Source organism: Chaetodon trifascialis, chromosome 3 (genome assembly GCF_039877785.1).
Source record: "Chaetodon trifascialis isolate fChaTrf1 chromosome 3, fChaTrf1.hap1, whole genome shotgun sequence".
NCBI classification, from domain to species: domain Eukaryota; kingdom Metazoa; phylum Chordata; class Actinopteri; order Chaetodontiformes; family Chaetodontidae; genus Chaetodon; species Chaetodon trifascialis.
In genome coordinates, this window is record NC_092058.1 from 6,064,501 (window position 1) to 6,079,006 (window position 14,506).

Genomic DNA, 14,506 nt, shown 5'->3' on the forward strand with positions numbered 1-14,506 from the left:
CAGAGCTACCCGTGTCATGCTCAGCAAGCAGCTACTGTTTTGAGAGCTGGTTTGGATTCTCACTGGATTAAGTTTTCGCTTTTGCTTCACGTAGTGTGCTGTATACTCGAAAACTCGCAACTCTGCTGCAAGGTTTTCAGACCGTGGAAGGTTAGCTCTCGATGCAGGAGCTCTCTCTGCAAACGCTGAGCCCCGCAGAGGGGGCTGCATTCTGACCCTGAGATTGTCTCTTTTCGTTTCTTTTTTTTTTTTTTTTTAACCTTTCCAACACAGTGCGGTCACCTTAATCATGTCTATCCAGAAACCTCCCTGAACATCTGTACGGCCAATATCCAAATTTTCATTCAGACAGTCTGTCCCATCTATTTATAGCATCATCCCCTGTGATGTCATTCAGTGGTGTCTAGTCTAAATCCTGCGCTCCCTCAGCTTGCCTCAAAATGGAGTCATTTTTCATCCTCCGCAGACCCCGGTGCCCCTTTTTATTGAAGAAAGTCGGCCTTTAGGGAAATGCAGGCCCGTCTCCCTTACTCTCCGCCTTTGACTCTGCCAGTGTCTCCGTCGGGCTGTCTGTCTCCCAGTCTGTGACACACAAAAAGCCCACCGATATATGCGCTCTTCCTTTGAAAGCGGTGTTCCAGTTGTTTACTCTCACGCTGTCTTACCTTCATTCTGCCCCTATTACACCTCCCTTATTGCTGCTTCTCTTTTGACCTGCTGCCAGGAGTGCAGGTTTTTTTTTGTCAGAAGTGTACCAGTGGGCTTTGGCTGCGGATCAGACAAGGGTTTTGATGCAGGTGTGGAAGCCGCATTGTCTTTAAATCCACTGGCTCGCGTCACTGGCACAGCGGCTGAGTGCTAGATTGCTGACTTATTCCAGAGAAAGCAGGGATGGACCCCTCTGGGCTCTGGCCTTCCACACCAGTGAGCTACGTGCCTGGCGGCCGGTGTGGATAGCCGTGTCCGAGTGTGAAAACCATATCCTGCCTCACCAACGGGATTACGCTGGATTACAACTCAGCACATTCACCTCTCGGGCTGTAGCCAACAGCAGGCCCCGGAGGACTCAACGAACCTGTACAGGGGTCCAGGCAATCCCTTCGGAGAGGACAGGAAGACATTGTTCTTGCAGCTTGCAGCACACCCTTTTATATTCAGATGTCTCACCTATTGATTTCCCTGCACAGATGACAGATGTCACTGGCTGCCTGTGACAAAGATCCCATTAAACCCCCAAAGCTACAATGGAGCTCTTTAAATGAACAATCCCAGCCCACCCCTCTCTTCCTCTCACTCCCTTTCCTCTTACGGGCTTTACTCTCACTCCATTTATGCACGTGGATAGACAAAAGGCGGCAGGTCCCCTCGGAAGAGCATGCCTCACTAAGCCCGCCTACCGGCTCAGCTATCCTGCTACTTTTTTATGTGGCAGCAGTGACAGTGCAGCACAGCTCTCGAGCAAAATCTACCTGCAGAATTTAATTAGGCAGCTCTCATAGAGCCTGCTGCTGGGAAGATGTGGGCCAGGGGAGCTAGGACGGAGGATGGCAGACAGGAGGAGACACAGCTATCGATTGGCGGCAGTAGGAGAGAGAGACTTTGAAGGTAGTGGGCCTCAAATCGATGCTGAATTTTGCGTCTAATGAGACACCTGCATACCTTTTGGCCAGCAAAAGGGCATCATAGCTCCAAATAACAGTTTCTCCATCTGATTGTTTTTACTCATAAATTCACTCTCTGTAGTTCAACAAATAATGAACATCGATCCATCTGCACATCGACCCTCTTTTGTTAGTGCCACTGGAGTTTCAGCAGAAGCAACTTTTCTCCCTGCACTTCCAGCAGTTCTCAGAGGCACCGTCACTGTTTTCTCTTAGAGTGTACAACACTTTAACCTTGTACTTTCATGCATATTGCATGTCTACATCAGGATAATCGGTCCATATGCCATGTATGTTTATTGTATATATTGTCTAGCTTGTATCCTTTAAATAATTAGTCGGTAACAGAAACAGGACTCTGGGCTATTGGTCAAACAAAACAAGCAACCTTGAGCTTTGTGGAATTATGATGCTCGTTCATTCTCGTGCACTTCTTGTTCTTTTGCTACCGAATCTGCTATGTGTTGGTAATGTCACAAACTCTTAGCTTCGTGTGCTGCCCACCTCTTAGGTAAAGCAATCCTGGGCCCTCCACGGCTCTACCAGGAGCTGCAAGAACTGCAACATGACCTTTCTGTCGTGGAAGAGGTCACTCTCCTTGTAGGCACGCTGCAGGGGATGTACCAGGTACGTGTCACTTCATGTTACACTTTAACTCGGACTGTCTCACTGAAAAATGTGGATCATACGACATATATAATGCAACAAAGTCAGCCGAAAGGCACGCTCGCATGCAGAGGTTTCCTCACTCCAGCTGTCTGTACAGGCCAAACCACTGAAGTCAGAGTTTGTTGCATTTATCAAACCACTCACAGGGTTTTCTGTAAAAGCCTCAGTTCAAACTGGCCACAGACTGACCTTCAAACGTGCTATTCTTTCCCCTAAAAACATCTGTCAGTATCACACAATTTTGACTGGAATATCAAAATCTGCGCATATATAATACATGAAATATGGAATGTATTCTGTAAACTGCAGCTACCTCACAATAGCTCTTAAACCTTGAGAAAACTCCAAAGAATCACAGTGGCAGTGAAGGCAACATTGAAGTACGCACAGTTAATTTAAACTGCCGAATTCAGTGGAAACCAAGAGATCAAGCTTGGATGGTACAAGAATAATCATTTGGGGAAATCTCTCTCTGCTATTCCTCTTAAAGAAATTGCCAGAGTATTCTAGATGTTTAAAATGTGATCAAAGAGCAGCCTCACAAGCTTCTTGAATCATCAATTTCTAAAAGCATGAAGTCTCCCATCTATCTCCTCATCAACTGTGCCACAATAGTGGGGATGAGATGTTCCCTCTGATATGCCAGACAGAAGTGTCAGATTTGCTGTGTTGCAGAAGAAACCGCCAGCTCCCCTCCTGTAGCGTTAAAATCAGGACACTTCCCAGGGTTCTGCCACTAACACATTAAAAGTACCATACACTGCATAACACAGTCAGGGAGGTGTACTCCAGCAATCACCAAAGAGCCTCTCAGGCTAATGGTGGCACCTTTGCCTCCCTGCACTTAATGAGCACAGTGTCCTCAGGACGATGGCATGAAATGACTGATTTTCACTTTCCACCCAGTTATAATATTGTCCAGTGAACAAATACTTCTGCACATCTCATTGACTTCAAAATTGATTTGATTCCATTTCACCTGAGGGACTAGGTTTTGCTGTTGAGTGGATGCTGGTGTTGAAGTACGCTCAACGTTGCATTTGAGGGGATAAAAATGCCACAACCACGTGGCTTCAAATGATGTGCTGCAGTTTCATGTGGGTGTAAGAATATCAGTATGTTAAGCACATCTACAGTAAACCGCTGTGGTCAGTATGCCTTTAATGCTGCAGCCGAGAAACAAGTTTTAATTGTGCGTTTTTTGTTTTTTTTTTCATCAAAGAACCTGAACACCACTGTGGCCCAGGACTGGTGTCTAGCTCTGCAGAGGCTTATTCGCATCAAAGAAGAACAGATCCAGAGTGCTAACAAATGTCGCTTACGCCTGCAGGTGCCTGGCAGGCCAGACAAGTGAGTAGTACCCCACATACAAATGTGCTCTAAGTAAGATGTGCTGCATGTTTGAGAACACAAATGACCGCAACAGCAACAGAAAGGACAACAAAACAGGAATGTAGCAACACCAAGGGTTTTCTTATGTTAGTAACTGACGGGATAGTTGCTAAAGATATGGAAGAGCAGAGCTGAGCTGATTCCAGAAAAGGTTTAAACGATGAAACTAACAGGCTGTGATATACACCGCTAAAAGATAACAGCCAGTGATCGCTCTTGCGTGCACTATATGCACTTAGATCACTGGGCCAACAGGACACCTTGCCTTTTTGCAAATTAGAGGCGAGAACAGTTTATTCTGTCGTGAGTGGGTAATTACTTCACTCAAATAATTCATTTCCTTCGGTACTTGGATGGAATAATGAATAGCCTCCACAAATTTTTCCTCCTGCAGGATTTAATTGGGACACTTTTTGCTTCCTTCTTTACCCAATATTGTATTGCTGTTCTCAATTATGTTATGTTTACACTACATATTCTGCATTTGGCAAAATATTGTATGCTTCTCCATTACTGTACTATACTTCACCTCCTGGTTGTATGCTACCTCAGTGTAAACCAATTTTAGTTTTTATATTATGTTCTATAAGAGTTCATGCCCACGAATACACTGTGGTAAGTTAACCTACACAGTTTAGTATTTATGTATGGCTTCCAAGCAGATGAAAAAATAACCACTGCTAATGGTTTATTTCATCCGCTCAAACACAAAAGAGCAGCAGTTGCACTTTTGTTCAGCTGAGCAGATGTGCAATCCATAGCAGGTTACCTTGTTATGCTAAGGATGTTAAAGTGGTTGTCTTCATGTGTCAAAGTGGATCCTGTTGGGTGGAGTGACTACTGAATGACTGAACGCCTACTTACAGATGAACAAAGATGGCAAAGAGAGAGCATGTGAGTAGCTTAGAGCACTGCACAGGAACTGGGAATAACAAATAATGGCAGATTATAATGGATCCCCTTTTGTGGCTTGTGATGGGGATAGGATAAGAAAGAGGCAGAGGAGAACAAAAAGAGAAAGATAGCGATAGAGGAGCCAGAGCCCTGCTGAAAGAGACCAAGCAGGAGAAGGGGAGGAAGAAAGAAGGAGCGAGAGTGATGATCGACCTCCCCCATGAAAGGCTTGGCTCGGTGCCGGCAGGGCAGTGGCAGTCAGAAGAGTGGGCCTAATGCTTCAGAGCCAGGGAGAATCTAACTGTGCCAAGCCAAGCTAAAGTGACAGCTTGAGCAGCGGAGCTGTGCAGATCAGTTCTCCCACATCTCCCAGCTTCCTCGTCGGCTGTCACACCAGGCCTGCAGGGCCAATCTACTTACTCAGATGTTTGGTGGAGCCAGATGTCATGCTTACAAGAGAGTCCCCGAATTCCCCTTCAAGGGGTACCCTATTTGCTGAGTTCTTGTGATAACGTCATTAGCAACTGTACTGACAAGGAGGTTTCCCACCCCTACATATGTCCAAGATCTGGATTTGTATTTTAAACTTAAATATTTTAGGGCGAGCCCTGCGCTGAGATTGTACTTGGAGATGGCCACAGAGTTTTTATGGAGAGGTAAAACATAAGGGTGTCGGCTGAAAGAGAGAAATCTCCTGTAGGGAAAAAGAGCCAATCCTGGTTGTGTGATAGCAATCTAATTGAGGCTGGGCCTCGGTGTCGGGTGGCTGGACCAGCAGTGAGCCTCAGGGCTGGGGGTGACAGGTGGCACAGCGGGTGCCCAAACCATTCTGACACTACCCAGGGTGCAGCAGTGGCAGATTGCAGGGGGGGAGCAACGTGCAGACTGGCTCTGTCTCTCTCATAAACACAAACACGTCCACACAAACACATCCACAAACACACATTCGTATGTTTTCCCTTGTTAAACTTCTCCATTTTGTCACTGAAATGAGTGACAATCTGCAGGGCAATGCGGTGCTTCCACAGCCTGTATGTGCATGTTACATACATATATTCACACTCTTGCTTACAAACGCACCTGCACACAAGCCGCCGTGCATCTCAGACAAAGCAGCACACACATACAAGGACGGAAACACATACGCACACACTCGAGCGCAGAGCTGAGCCTTTGCTCTGCTGGTGAGTGAGTGGGACCGCAGCAGGGACCCCCTGTACTGAGTTGGTCCCCTCCTGTCTGGCCGCAAGCGACTCTCTGCAGTCAGGCAGCACATCACAGCCTCCACACTGCAAACAGACTGAGTACGTGGAGAGAATCCTGACTGCTGCCTCAAAGGCACCAGCCTACGTGTGACAGCAGTTCATTAACATCCTTTTTTACTGCGTCTGCTGGAGCAACCACGGGCACAGATACAGAGGCCATACTGGCAAGCGATAGATACAGAGTTCAAATTTCATACTTTAACCAAATGTGTTTGTTGCTTCATCCTCGGTTCCCACTAGCTTACATGAAGGAAAAGTATTGTAAGCCCGAAGCCTCTTTTTTCATGGGCCCTTTTATGGAAGCTGTGCAGACTACCTGCAAGGCGAATGGCAGACCTTACATTCTCAGTCTTTTGAGTGATTCAGGCTCCATCTCTAGTTCATTCTGGCTGAGAGTCTTGTCCAAACAGATGTGCTCCCGAGGAGGCTCTGGAGAATCCTTATGACCTTATCTCCGTGTCTGGACAGCAGAGAGGTTTCTCTGATTGTTGCCTGTGTATGAGGAGAGGTGTGCTGTGGATTGGTGCATGGCGGGATCCCACTTAAAGGCTTCTTCACCCAAATTACAGAATAACAATATTTCTTGCTGACCTGTGGTGACATCTAGCCTTGCAGACAGTTTTAATTTTATTTGTCCAGACTTCTCCACCGCAGTCGAATGGGGTGAATGAATTTATTTGAGGTGCTCGTTGCGCTGACACATGACAAACACGTCAGAAACAGTGTGCTTGTTATTCCACATACCCTAATTTTTCCACCAAGGAGGTTTTGTTTTTTTTGCTCTCAAGATGGTGGAGTGCTCCTGTGAGTATGAATCCCTCCTTGTGCTTTAGTGTGCAGTGCTATATGAGTAGCTTGTTTGCTGTTTTGTGCCTCATATCTTCGCATCCACACATGTAGACACATCCACACCTGGAAGTGACCAAGAATAACACAGTCCTCCACTTTTAGCCTGTTAGCATGTGCAGTGGGGCTGGAGCTGAAGGGCACCCTCAGTACCTTTTCTTTGATCAACTGCAGTATAAAGGTTTGTGTTGCTGCTTGAGTAGTCAAAGCAAATTGGGGAAATGCGCTCCTCAGCTCATTTACTGAGGAGGTATTTTATCTAATCTTCCCATACTGTTTGGCCTAGATCCATTTTAATGGACTGCTTTTGTTATATGATACGGATACTCAGCTTACTCCATTTATACTTTAAGAGATTTTTATGTGTTTGGTTTGACCCCTTTAAAACTGGCTGAAAAGACTCAAGCCTGAATTTTCATGCTGTTGTAATGCAGTCATTTGATGTCCCACAGTTTTGAATTAGCTTTTCTGTTTTTAAGGCTGTCCAAGTGAAAAACAGCTGAAGCAGTTCATGTTCATATATACTATACGTCCATTACAGGGTGACAGTAACCCCAGTTAGACACCGGGGATGACGTGCAGCCTTCAGCTATCAATTCTGCTTGACTCAACTGCAAAGATAGCTGAAGAGCATTAAGTTGAGGTGCTGGTAAGTATAATTCGATGGCTTCGCAGAGATGTGTATGTGATGAAAGGTGCAGACCTGGGTCTGGTACAAATGATGACAACCAGGTGTAACTTATGAACAATTGGATGAAAGCTTAAACCAGATTGAGTTATTATTTTGAGTCACACACAGGCACAGTGTGTTAAAGTGCTGTTAGTGACTCATTCAATCGCAGCTCATATTTAGCTGTCCGGCTGACTGGATACTATATTACTTAGTGCTCAGGTTACTGAGGATATAGCAGTTTAAAACCTTTCTTTGTTAATGCAAACAGCCATAGTACAGGACTGACTGTGAGTCTGTGTTTATGTAAATGCTCAGTCTTCACCAATTGACTGATCTTTAATCTTTCCAGGAACTCCAGATCTTTCTGCTATTTCCGAACTTATTTTCCACCTCTTACACAGAATCCTGTGTCTTTTTGCCCACAATCCTGTCTGAACCCACCTTAAGTCCGTCCCTTGTCATATTTTTCTACGACTGATTGTCAGGTCCATCCAGAACTAGATCAACAAAGTCTTGTAGGGACGCCGAGCCGTGTCCTTTAACTCATCTCACTATTTGCCGAGCAGGCTTTTTCCTCTGGCTGTTTGTTTCTCTGGAGGGTGGAGGTGAACTGAAGGATGGGTGCATGACAGGCTGCCACTCAGCACTCACTCCTACATCTGTCCCGTCCTTGTGCATTAGCGTCACACGTGTGCTTCGGCGCTGACCTGCTCCCATAAATCAGCCGGGCCGGCTCATCGCTTCGCTCCCTCGCCCCCACTCTGCCCTGTCTCTCCTCCCTTCCCTTTTGACTCCTCGTACCTCTCAGCTCTCCTCGTCTCCCCTCCGCCTGCACGCCCGAGTCTAGTTCTCCATTCTGGCAGTGCACCACACCTGCACTGCGGCTGTCAATCAGCGGGCAGGGGGGAGGAATTGGAGACTGTGCTCAGTTTAGCATGTTTGAGGCCGTGTGGGCACGAAGTGTTGCCTAAGGAATCCAACCAAGTGAGTAGTTGTATTCTCGTCACACCCGGTCTCCCCTTCTGTCTTCGGCAAATTGCCTCCGCTATATTTAAGCAGCGAATGGTATGAATTACACCTCTTTGTGAAAGCTCCATTTTTTTCAACATGTCAAGGAAGTTTGAGATCTTACTTTATTCTCTTCCTGTCTGCAGTATCTCTTTCTCTCTCTATCTCTCTCTTTTTTAGTGTGTGTCTGCCATTTTCTTCCTTCCTCTATGAAATGAAAATGAATTTGCAGCGGGCAGCAGCAGGTATGACAGAAGCTGCGCGCTGCTTTCCACTCTATTACTTTATAATGATGTCTGAATGTGAAATTGTCTTCCTTATGTGTGCCTGAGACCCCAGCACCCCATCCCCACCCTCTTCTTTCCATGCGCTCTCCTGCACTCTTTTTTTTCCCCCTTTTCTTTCATCGTCTCAGAATCACCGTGGAATGGTTGTACAGGTGACTGAAGCGAGGCCATTATTTTGAAAAGCTGCTTGTGCTTTAAAAAGGCATCTCATCCTTGGCCAGACAGCTTACTTGTAGTTCTAATAAAGCTTGATCAATCCAGACAACAGAGTGCTCCTGTCGATGGATAGACACTGGCTGAGTCATCGCTAACTCAAGGCCAGTACCGACAGTCTCAGTTCAGCATTAGCAAGTTATTTTATTCCAGCTGACAGGAGGGAGAGTCAAATATTTAAGCACAGGCGTGACTCATGTTCTAACAAGCTGACAGAAATTTGACTCAGTAGTGGGTGTTTTGGTGGAAATTTGCAACCAGAAGTTGTTTGTGTGTTTCTCAACCTTCACACATCCTCTGCAGGGGTGTGTATAAGATCCACTCTGTGTTTATTAACAGCCATTTGTTGGCTTTAAGTCATGGCACTCAGTTGAGCCCACAAAGAGAAAATCCACTTTAAACCACTTTGCTGAGCAGAGACCTTGTGTTTCGGGGCCTATTTCAGCATTTACTTAGCTATTGACTTCAGGTGTGTTAGCTCCCTTAAATCGCTCTCGTAAGACCTAGCCATGGTTATTTCTTGGTTTTTCCATTTTTGCAATCCTTCATATTCAGGTGAATTTGATGATGGTGGGTTATGAATTGAGCTTTCTGTCTCAGGGAATCAAACCTGTTGTGTTTCATAGCAGCTTCTTCTGCGCCTCAGATACTAACACATCAGCTTGAACGAAAGACCTGGGAGACAAACAAAAGACACAGGCGCTTTTTGTAGTCACAAAGCTAGATGAGAAACCTGGTGTCAAAAGTCAGCTCCTTAGAATCTGATTCCGACACATTTGCCGATACTAAGACGTCTGAAAAACTGTTTTTTGGGTGTTTGGGTTTTCTCTGTGTAGAACAATACTCCATAGTGCCAAGCAGGCTCCAGTGCCTGCTTGGCACTATGGACGGAGACATGAACAAAATCTGTCTCAGACAGCTGACTGCTTCAGTTTGGGCAGTCATGACGGATCAGGCTATAAAAATCACTGACGTTTATGTGTTGATCTCTGCTTTGTCGCCCAACTCCAGCTACATACAGTGTACAAACAGCTACACATTAACTCAAAGGGAGTCTGTGAAATAGTCTGAATGATACAAATTTAATGTAAGAAGCCCGTTGATAGAACCCAAATTAAATATCTGTATAATAATCAGTTCAAAGTGTTGTTAAATTTGCATATTAAAAGTTTGTTTATTTGGACAACACTTCATTAAAAGTATAGAAGAAAAACCAGTCAAAAAATACACATGGCTGCAAGGCACTATGCTCAGAAAAACACACTGACAAAAGATCTCGGCTCATTTTTGCCATCTGCAGTCTTGTTTACAGAAAATGACACCATATTAACGACAAGTCAAAATCACCTGAATTACCTTACAGGGACAGAGGCAAGATGCAAATTCCAGCGTAAAGATGTGTGATCTGACACGTCACAAGGCCATAAGCAAACCGTATTCACATGATTTACACTGAGGAGGAAGGCAGGACATCTTTCAACTCTTAAACTTTGAATTATGTGTTCGCATTGGAAATACGTGCATAGATTAGTCGGTGTTGTGTGTGAGGCGCAGCGTCTGTCTCTGGAGAACATTTGATTTGAAATGATTCTGTTTTCATTTATTAAACTTTGAACGCCTTCATTAATTCATGAACAGCGATCACTAAGTTTGTCTTTTGGTTTGCCGGATTTCTGCGTATTTGGGGGTTAAAGGAACGTCCCACCGACAAGCTGTGTTTTGAATATCAAACGCTCGCCCCCCCGCAGGCTTTGAAAGGTGCTTCTTAAAAGTTTGCAGCTCCTTTGCCGAGGATAGTCGGCTTGAATTCATGGCTTTCACAATGGATTCCAACGGTGACCCAGTTTCAAGGTGAAAAAGGTTCATGAAAACTTTCCAAACCAGTCCTGCAGCATAATACACTTCTGTCCATTTGTATGTTTGGTATTCATTCCCTTTTCTCCTGTATTAAACCAGTTAAAAGGCTCATTGAGAAGGAAATCTCTTTTCCAGGAAGGGACAAGAATATTTTATTACACTAATAAAAGTACACAGTACATAGAAAGTGAAGTTAAGATGGACACACAGATTTTGAATTTAAGCAAATATGTTGAAGAAAGGTTCGGTTAATGCACAGCTTTCATTTGTCGCCAGTACCTCTAGCCATTTTTTTTTTTTTAAAGTAGACTCAGTCCTTTCAACAGTTGCGTAACCCCACAGAGTTCATGCACACACTCAACCTTGAGCTGCTAAGCCATTGTAAGACACTGTTGAGAAGGACATTGGCTTGTAAATCCTGATGTGGTCTCAACACAGAATGTTTGAAAGGATTTCTCTCATTATATAACCTGACCTGTACACTCACATCATCTGCTTCCTCTGTCTTTCTTCTCTGCCTCCGTCTCTCACACACACAGACACACACATCTAAGATCTGGTGTCCCACCGTGTCTGAGCTTGGGTTGGCACCAGAAAGCCCTCGCTGATTAGAGCCTGTACTGGTTGTGCCTGATCCCAGCAGAGCCCGCACATTAGTGGCATTTTGAGCGTCGGAGCTCACCTTGAAGCAGTTTACTGTGACCAGGCTGTGTGGTCGCCGCAACCTTCCCCAATGTTGACGCGCGGGCTGACATCATAAAGCCTGAGCTTACGGGACTGAACCGCTGTGAAACTAGCAGCAGGCGAGCAGCTGTTCTGACAGAGAAAAAACATCTTGATGCATTAAACTTAAAGTCCCATGAAATGAAAAATTTCTCCTCCTTGTTGGTGCCCTGTTTCTTCGACTGTATTGTTCTGCTTTCTTCTTTTGTCGAACGTCGACAGCGTACGTCAAAAATGCACTTTTGGCCATTTTAAATCAAAATCCTCCACTCCCCTGCTCTTTTGGGATGTCAGACCACGGCTAAATTCAACCTGATGTTCAGGATAAAGTAAGAGGTGACAGAAAAGCGGAACCCAAGTCGCCCCCCATGGTTGGCTGCAGTGTGTTAATGTCCGTTTGGCTTTTGAACTCGTCTCACACCAACTTTTGGAAGGAGATTAAACTGTTAATATGAATTACAATCTATGCTGTTACCTGGCTAATACACATGCATCAGAATTCAATAAGCTCACCTCTGAAGGTCGGTGTAACTTCACTATTATTTGAGTGTCAAAAGTTAAATTGATTCCTGGTATTTGAACGTAAGTCTGTTGCCCTGGGAAACTGCAAGTTTTTGCCATGACAAAGTTTTGAAAATGCAGTTGTTTTTTCTAAAACTTCAAATATTTCTAGCTTTTCTTTCCTGGTGTACCTTCAGTTACTGGCTGTATGGGAGTGGCCGTCAGTTTTTAGTTTCATCGTTGGCTGGGTGTGGCTGTCCTCTGCGTTCGGTGCCCATCTGCTGTCTGCTTTTAGGGATGGAGGCTTAAATATCTGTACAGCCTGCACATTTCTATTTGTTTAAAGGTGCTTCACTGTGTCTGCCACATGGATGGCCTACAAGTGCTCATTTTAGCATGAATAAATAATTTTAAGAAACAGCTCAGACTGAAAATTGACCCAGTTCAAGCACTGTAATAACTACATTTCAAGGATGTACTTGGGTGTTTGGCTGTGACTCTTGCGGTAACACTGAAAGGGCACTCCAGTGTGTTAGCGTTCACTCCTGTAACATTGTTGGATTCAGGAACAAAACCAGAGCAGCAGAATCAGAGATATTGTCTTTTTTATTGCACATGTTCCTCTTTCTGGTCAAAAGCTGCATTACCCACAATGCAACTCGACCTTTGACAGTTTTGTCAGAGATCCAGGTGTGTAAGGCGAGTAGTGGCTAATGTAGCCTTGAACTGCTAGCCTCAAGCCGGGATGAGGATGTGCTGCAGTGGTCTTTCTACCCCCAATCCCCCAGATTTTTTTTTTTTATTTTCAAACTTGTATTCTTCAGTCTTCAGCCAAGTAACATCACTTCAGGCAACTTTGCGCAGCTCCCACTGGAGCAGCTTAAAAGCCTTCGCACAACTTTTTTCACGTATGCAGTTATTCTCCTCAAAACCTGTAAATAGACTTTGATGTGTGAAATCAGTGGAGCTCCCCTTTAATGCAGTTTGTTGAAAGTGGCTTTGTTTCAGCACATACGTGGAAGTCATGCAGCTACATTTTGATGGAAACTTTATATTGCTCGGATCACGTTGCATTTTAACACGAGGACATGCTGTTAATTAGAATATCTGGGAAGTCGCTAAAATGTTGATACTGAACGCATCCGCAAAACGTTCATTGACAAGATGTTTAATTTATTTTCTGCCAGAGTGTCCGATCTCCTTGCAACACATTATCTGCTTGTGCAGCATATTAAACTTCTGTATGGTTATGTCTAGGTGCTCCCGGCGCAGCCTTCAGGATGGGGAAAGATTTTGATGATTCAAATCCACAGTCAATGGCTTCATGGCACAGATCATGATCTTTCCCGTACCTGAACTCAAGGTGCTTTTGTTGCTTCAGACTAACCACGCTTTGACATGCAGAGTGGAGGAGCCGGAGATACAACCACTGCCCTTGTGATTAGAGGACTGCCCGCTCTGCCTCCTGAGCCCCAGCTGTCCCTATAAACATGCTTTGTGTGCCCGACCACCTCCCTACAGCTTCGACGTGGTGCATTTATGTAGCACTCCTTTCAAAAAAGGTTGCCAGGCAGCGGCTATGTTTTGGGAAAGTGATCGGGAAAGCACTTTGGTGATATTAAATTCAATTTCTAGGAGACAGGGTTGCAAAAAGATGCATACTTCAATCACAATCACAAAGCTACATGTGCTAAAGGTGCTGTGTTCCTGCCTTTTTTTTTTTTAAAAAACAGTACAGGGAATCCATTTTGGTTCAGTGTTCAGCTTTACTGTCATTACACAAAACAGGGTTTGCAGCTGTTGCCCCTCTTCCGGTGTCAAATCCTCATCGTACCAGGTTCACAGTTTATGGGCCTCAACAGCACAGACCGTCTCACCTGATCAAATGGCTGCGATAATCTTTGTAGTCTGTGTTGTGAAGACTGAGAAACATGCCAACACTTCAGCATCAGTATCAACGTTTGTGTGTGTGTGTGTGTGTGTGTGTGTGTGTGTGTGTGTGTGTGTGTGTGTGTGTGTGTGTGTGTGTGTGTGTGTGTGTGTGTGTGTGTGTGTGTGTGTGTGTGTGTGTGTGTGTGTGTGTGTGTGTGTGTGTTTGTTCTCCTGCAGGTCAGGGCGTCCTGTCAGTTTCATGGTGGTCCTCAACACTCCCAACCCCCTTAGTAAGATCTCCTGGGTCAACCGTCTGCACTTGGCCAAGATTGCACTACGTAAGCATGCACGCACGCACGCACGCACACACACACACACACACACACACACACACACACACACACACACACACACACACAGAGAGAGAAAGGATTACGATGTCATTTCTATTTAAACAGGATGATGTAATGCAATGAAATGTAATAACAATGTTTTAAGTCAGAGGCTCAGACACACCATCGGTGTTTGCTTCACTTTCTATTGGCTAAGTGCACAACTGGTGTTAGCGCTTATATAATCAGAGAACAAACAGGACTCAACTGGGTCATCAGAAGTTAACGCGCCGAGGTAAGAGACAAACTGTTT

The 14,506-nt window shown here is 44.9% G+C and overlaps 1 protein-coding gene across 2 annotated transcripts in view; it reads left to right on the forward strand.

Moving 5' to 3' along the window:
- arhgef10la (Rho guanine nucleotide exchange factor (GEF) 10-like a) overlaps positions 1 to 14,506 on the forward strand; it is a 108,325-nt gene that overhangs the window by 38,481 nt on the left and 55,338 nt on the right. For both annotated transcript variants that reach the window (XM_070959261.1, XM_070959262.1), the window contains 3 exons: positions 2,173 to 2,288; positions 3,553 to 3,680; positions 14,099 to 14,199. In XM_070959261.1, coding sequence (XP_070815362.1) covers positions 2,173 to 2,288; positions 3,553 to 3,680; positions 14,099 to 14,199 — 345 coding nt within the window. The remainder of the gene's footprint in view (positions 1 to 2,172; positions 2,289 to 3,552; positions 3,681 to 14,098; positions 14,200 to 14,506) is intronic.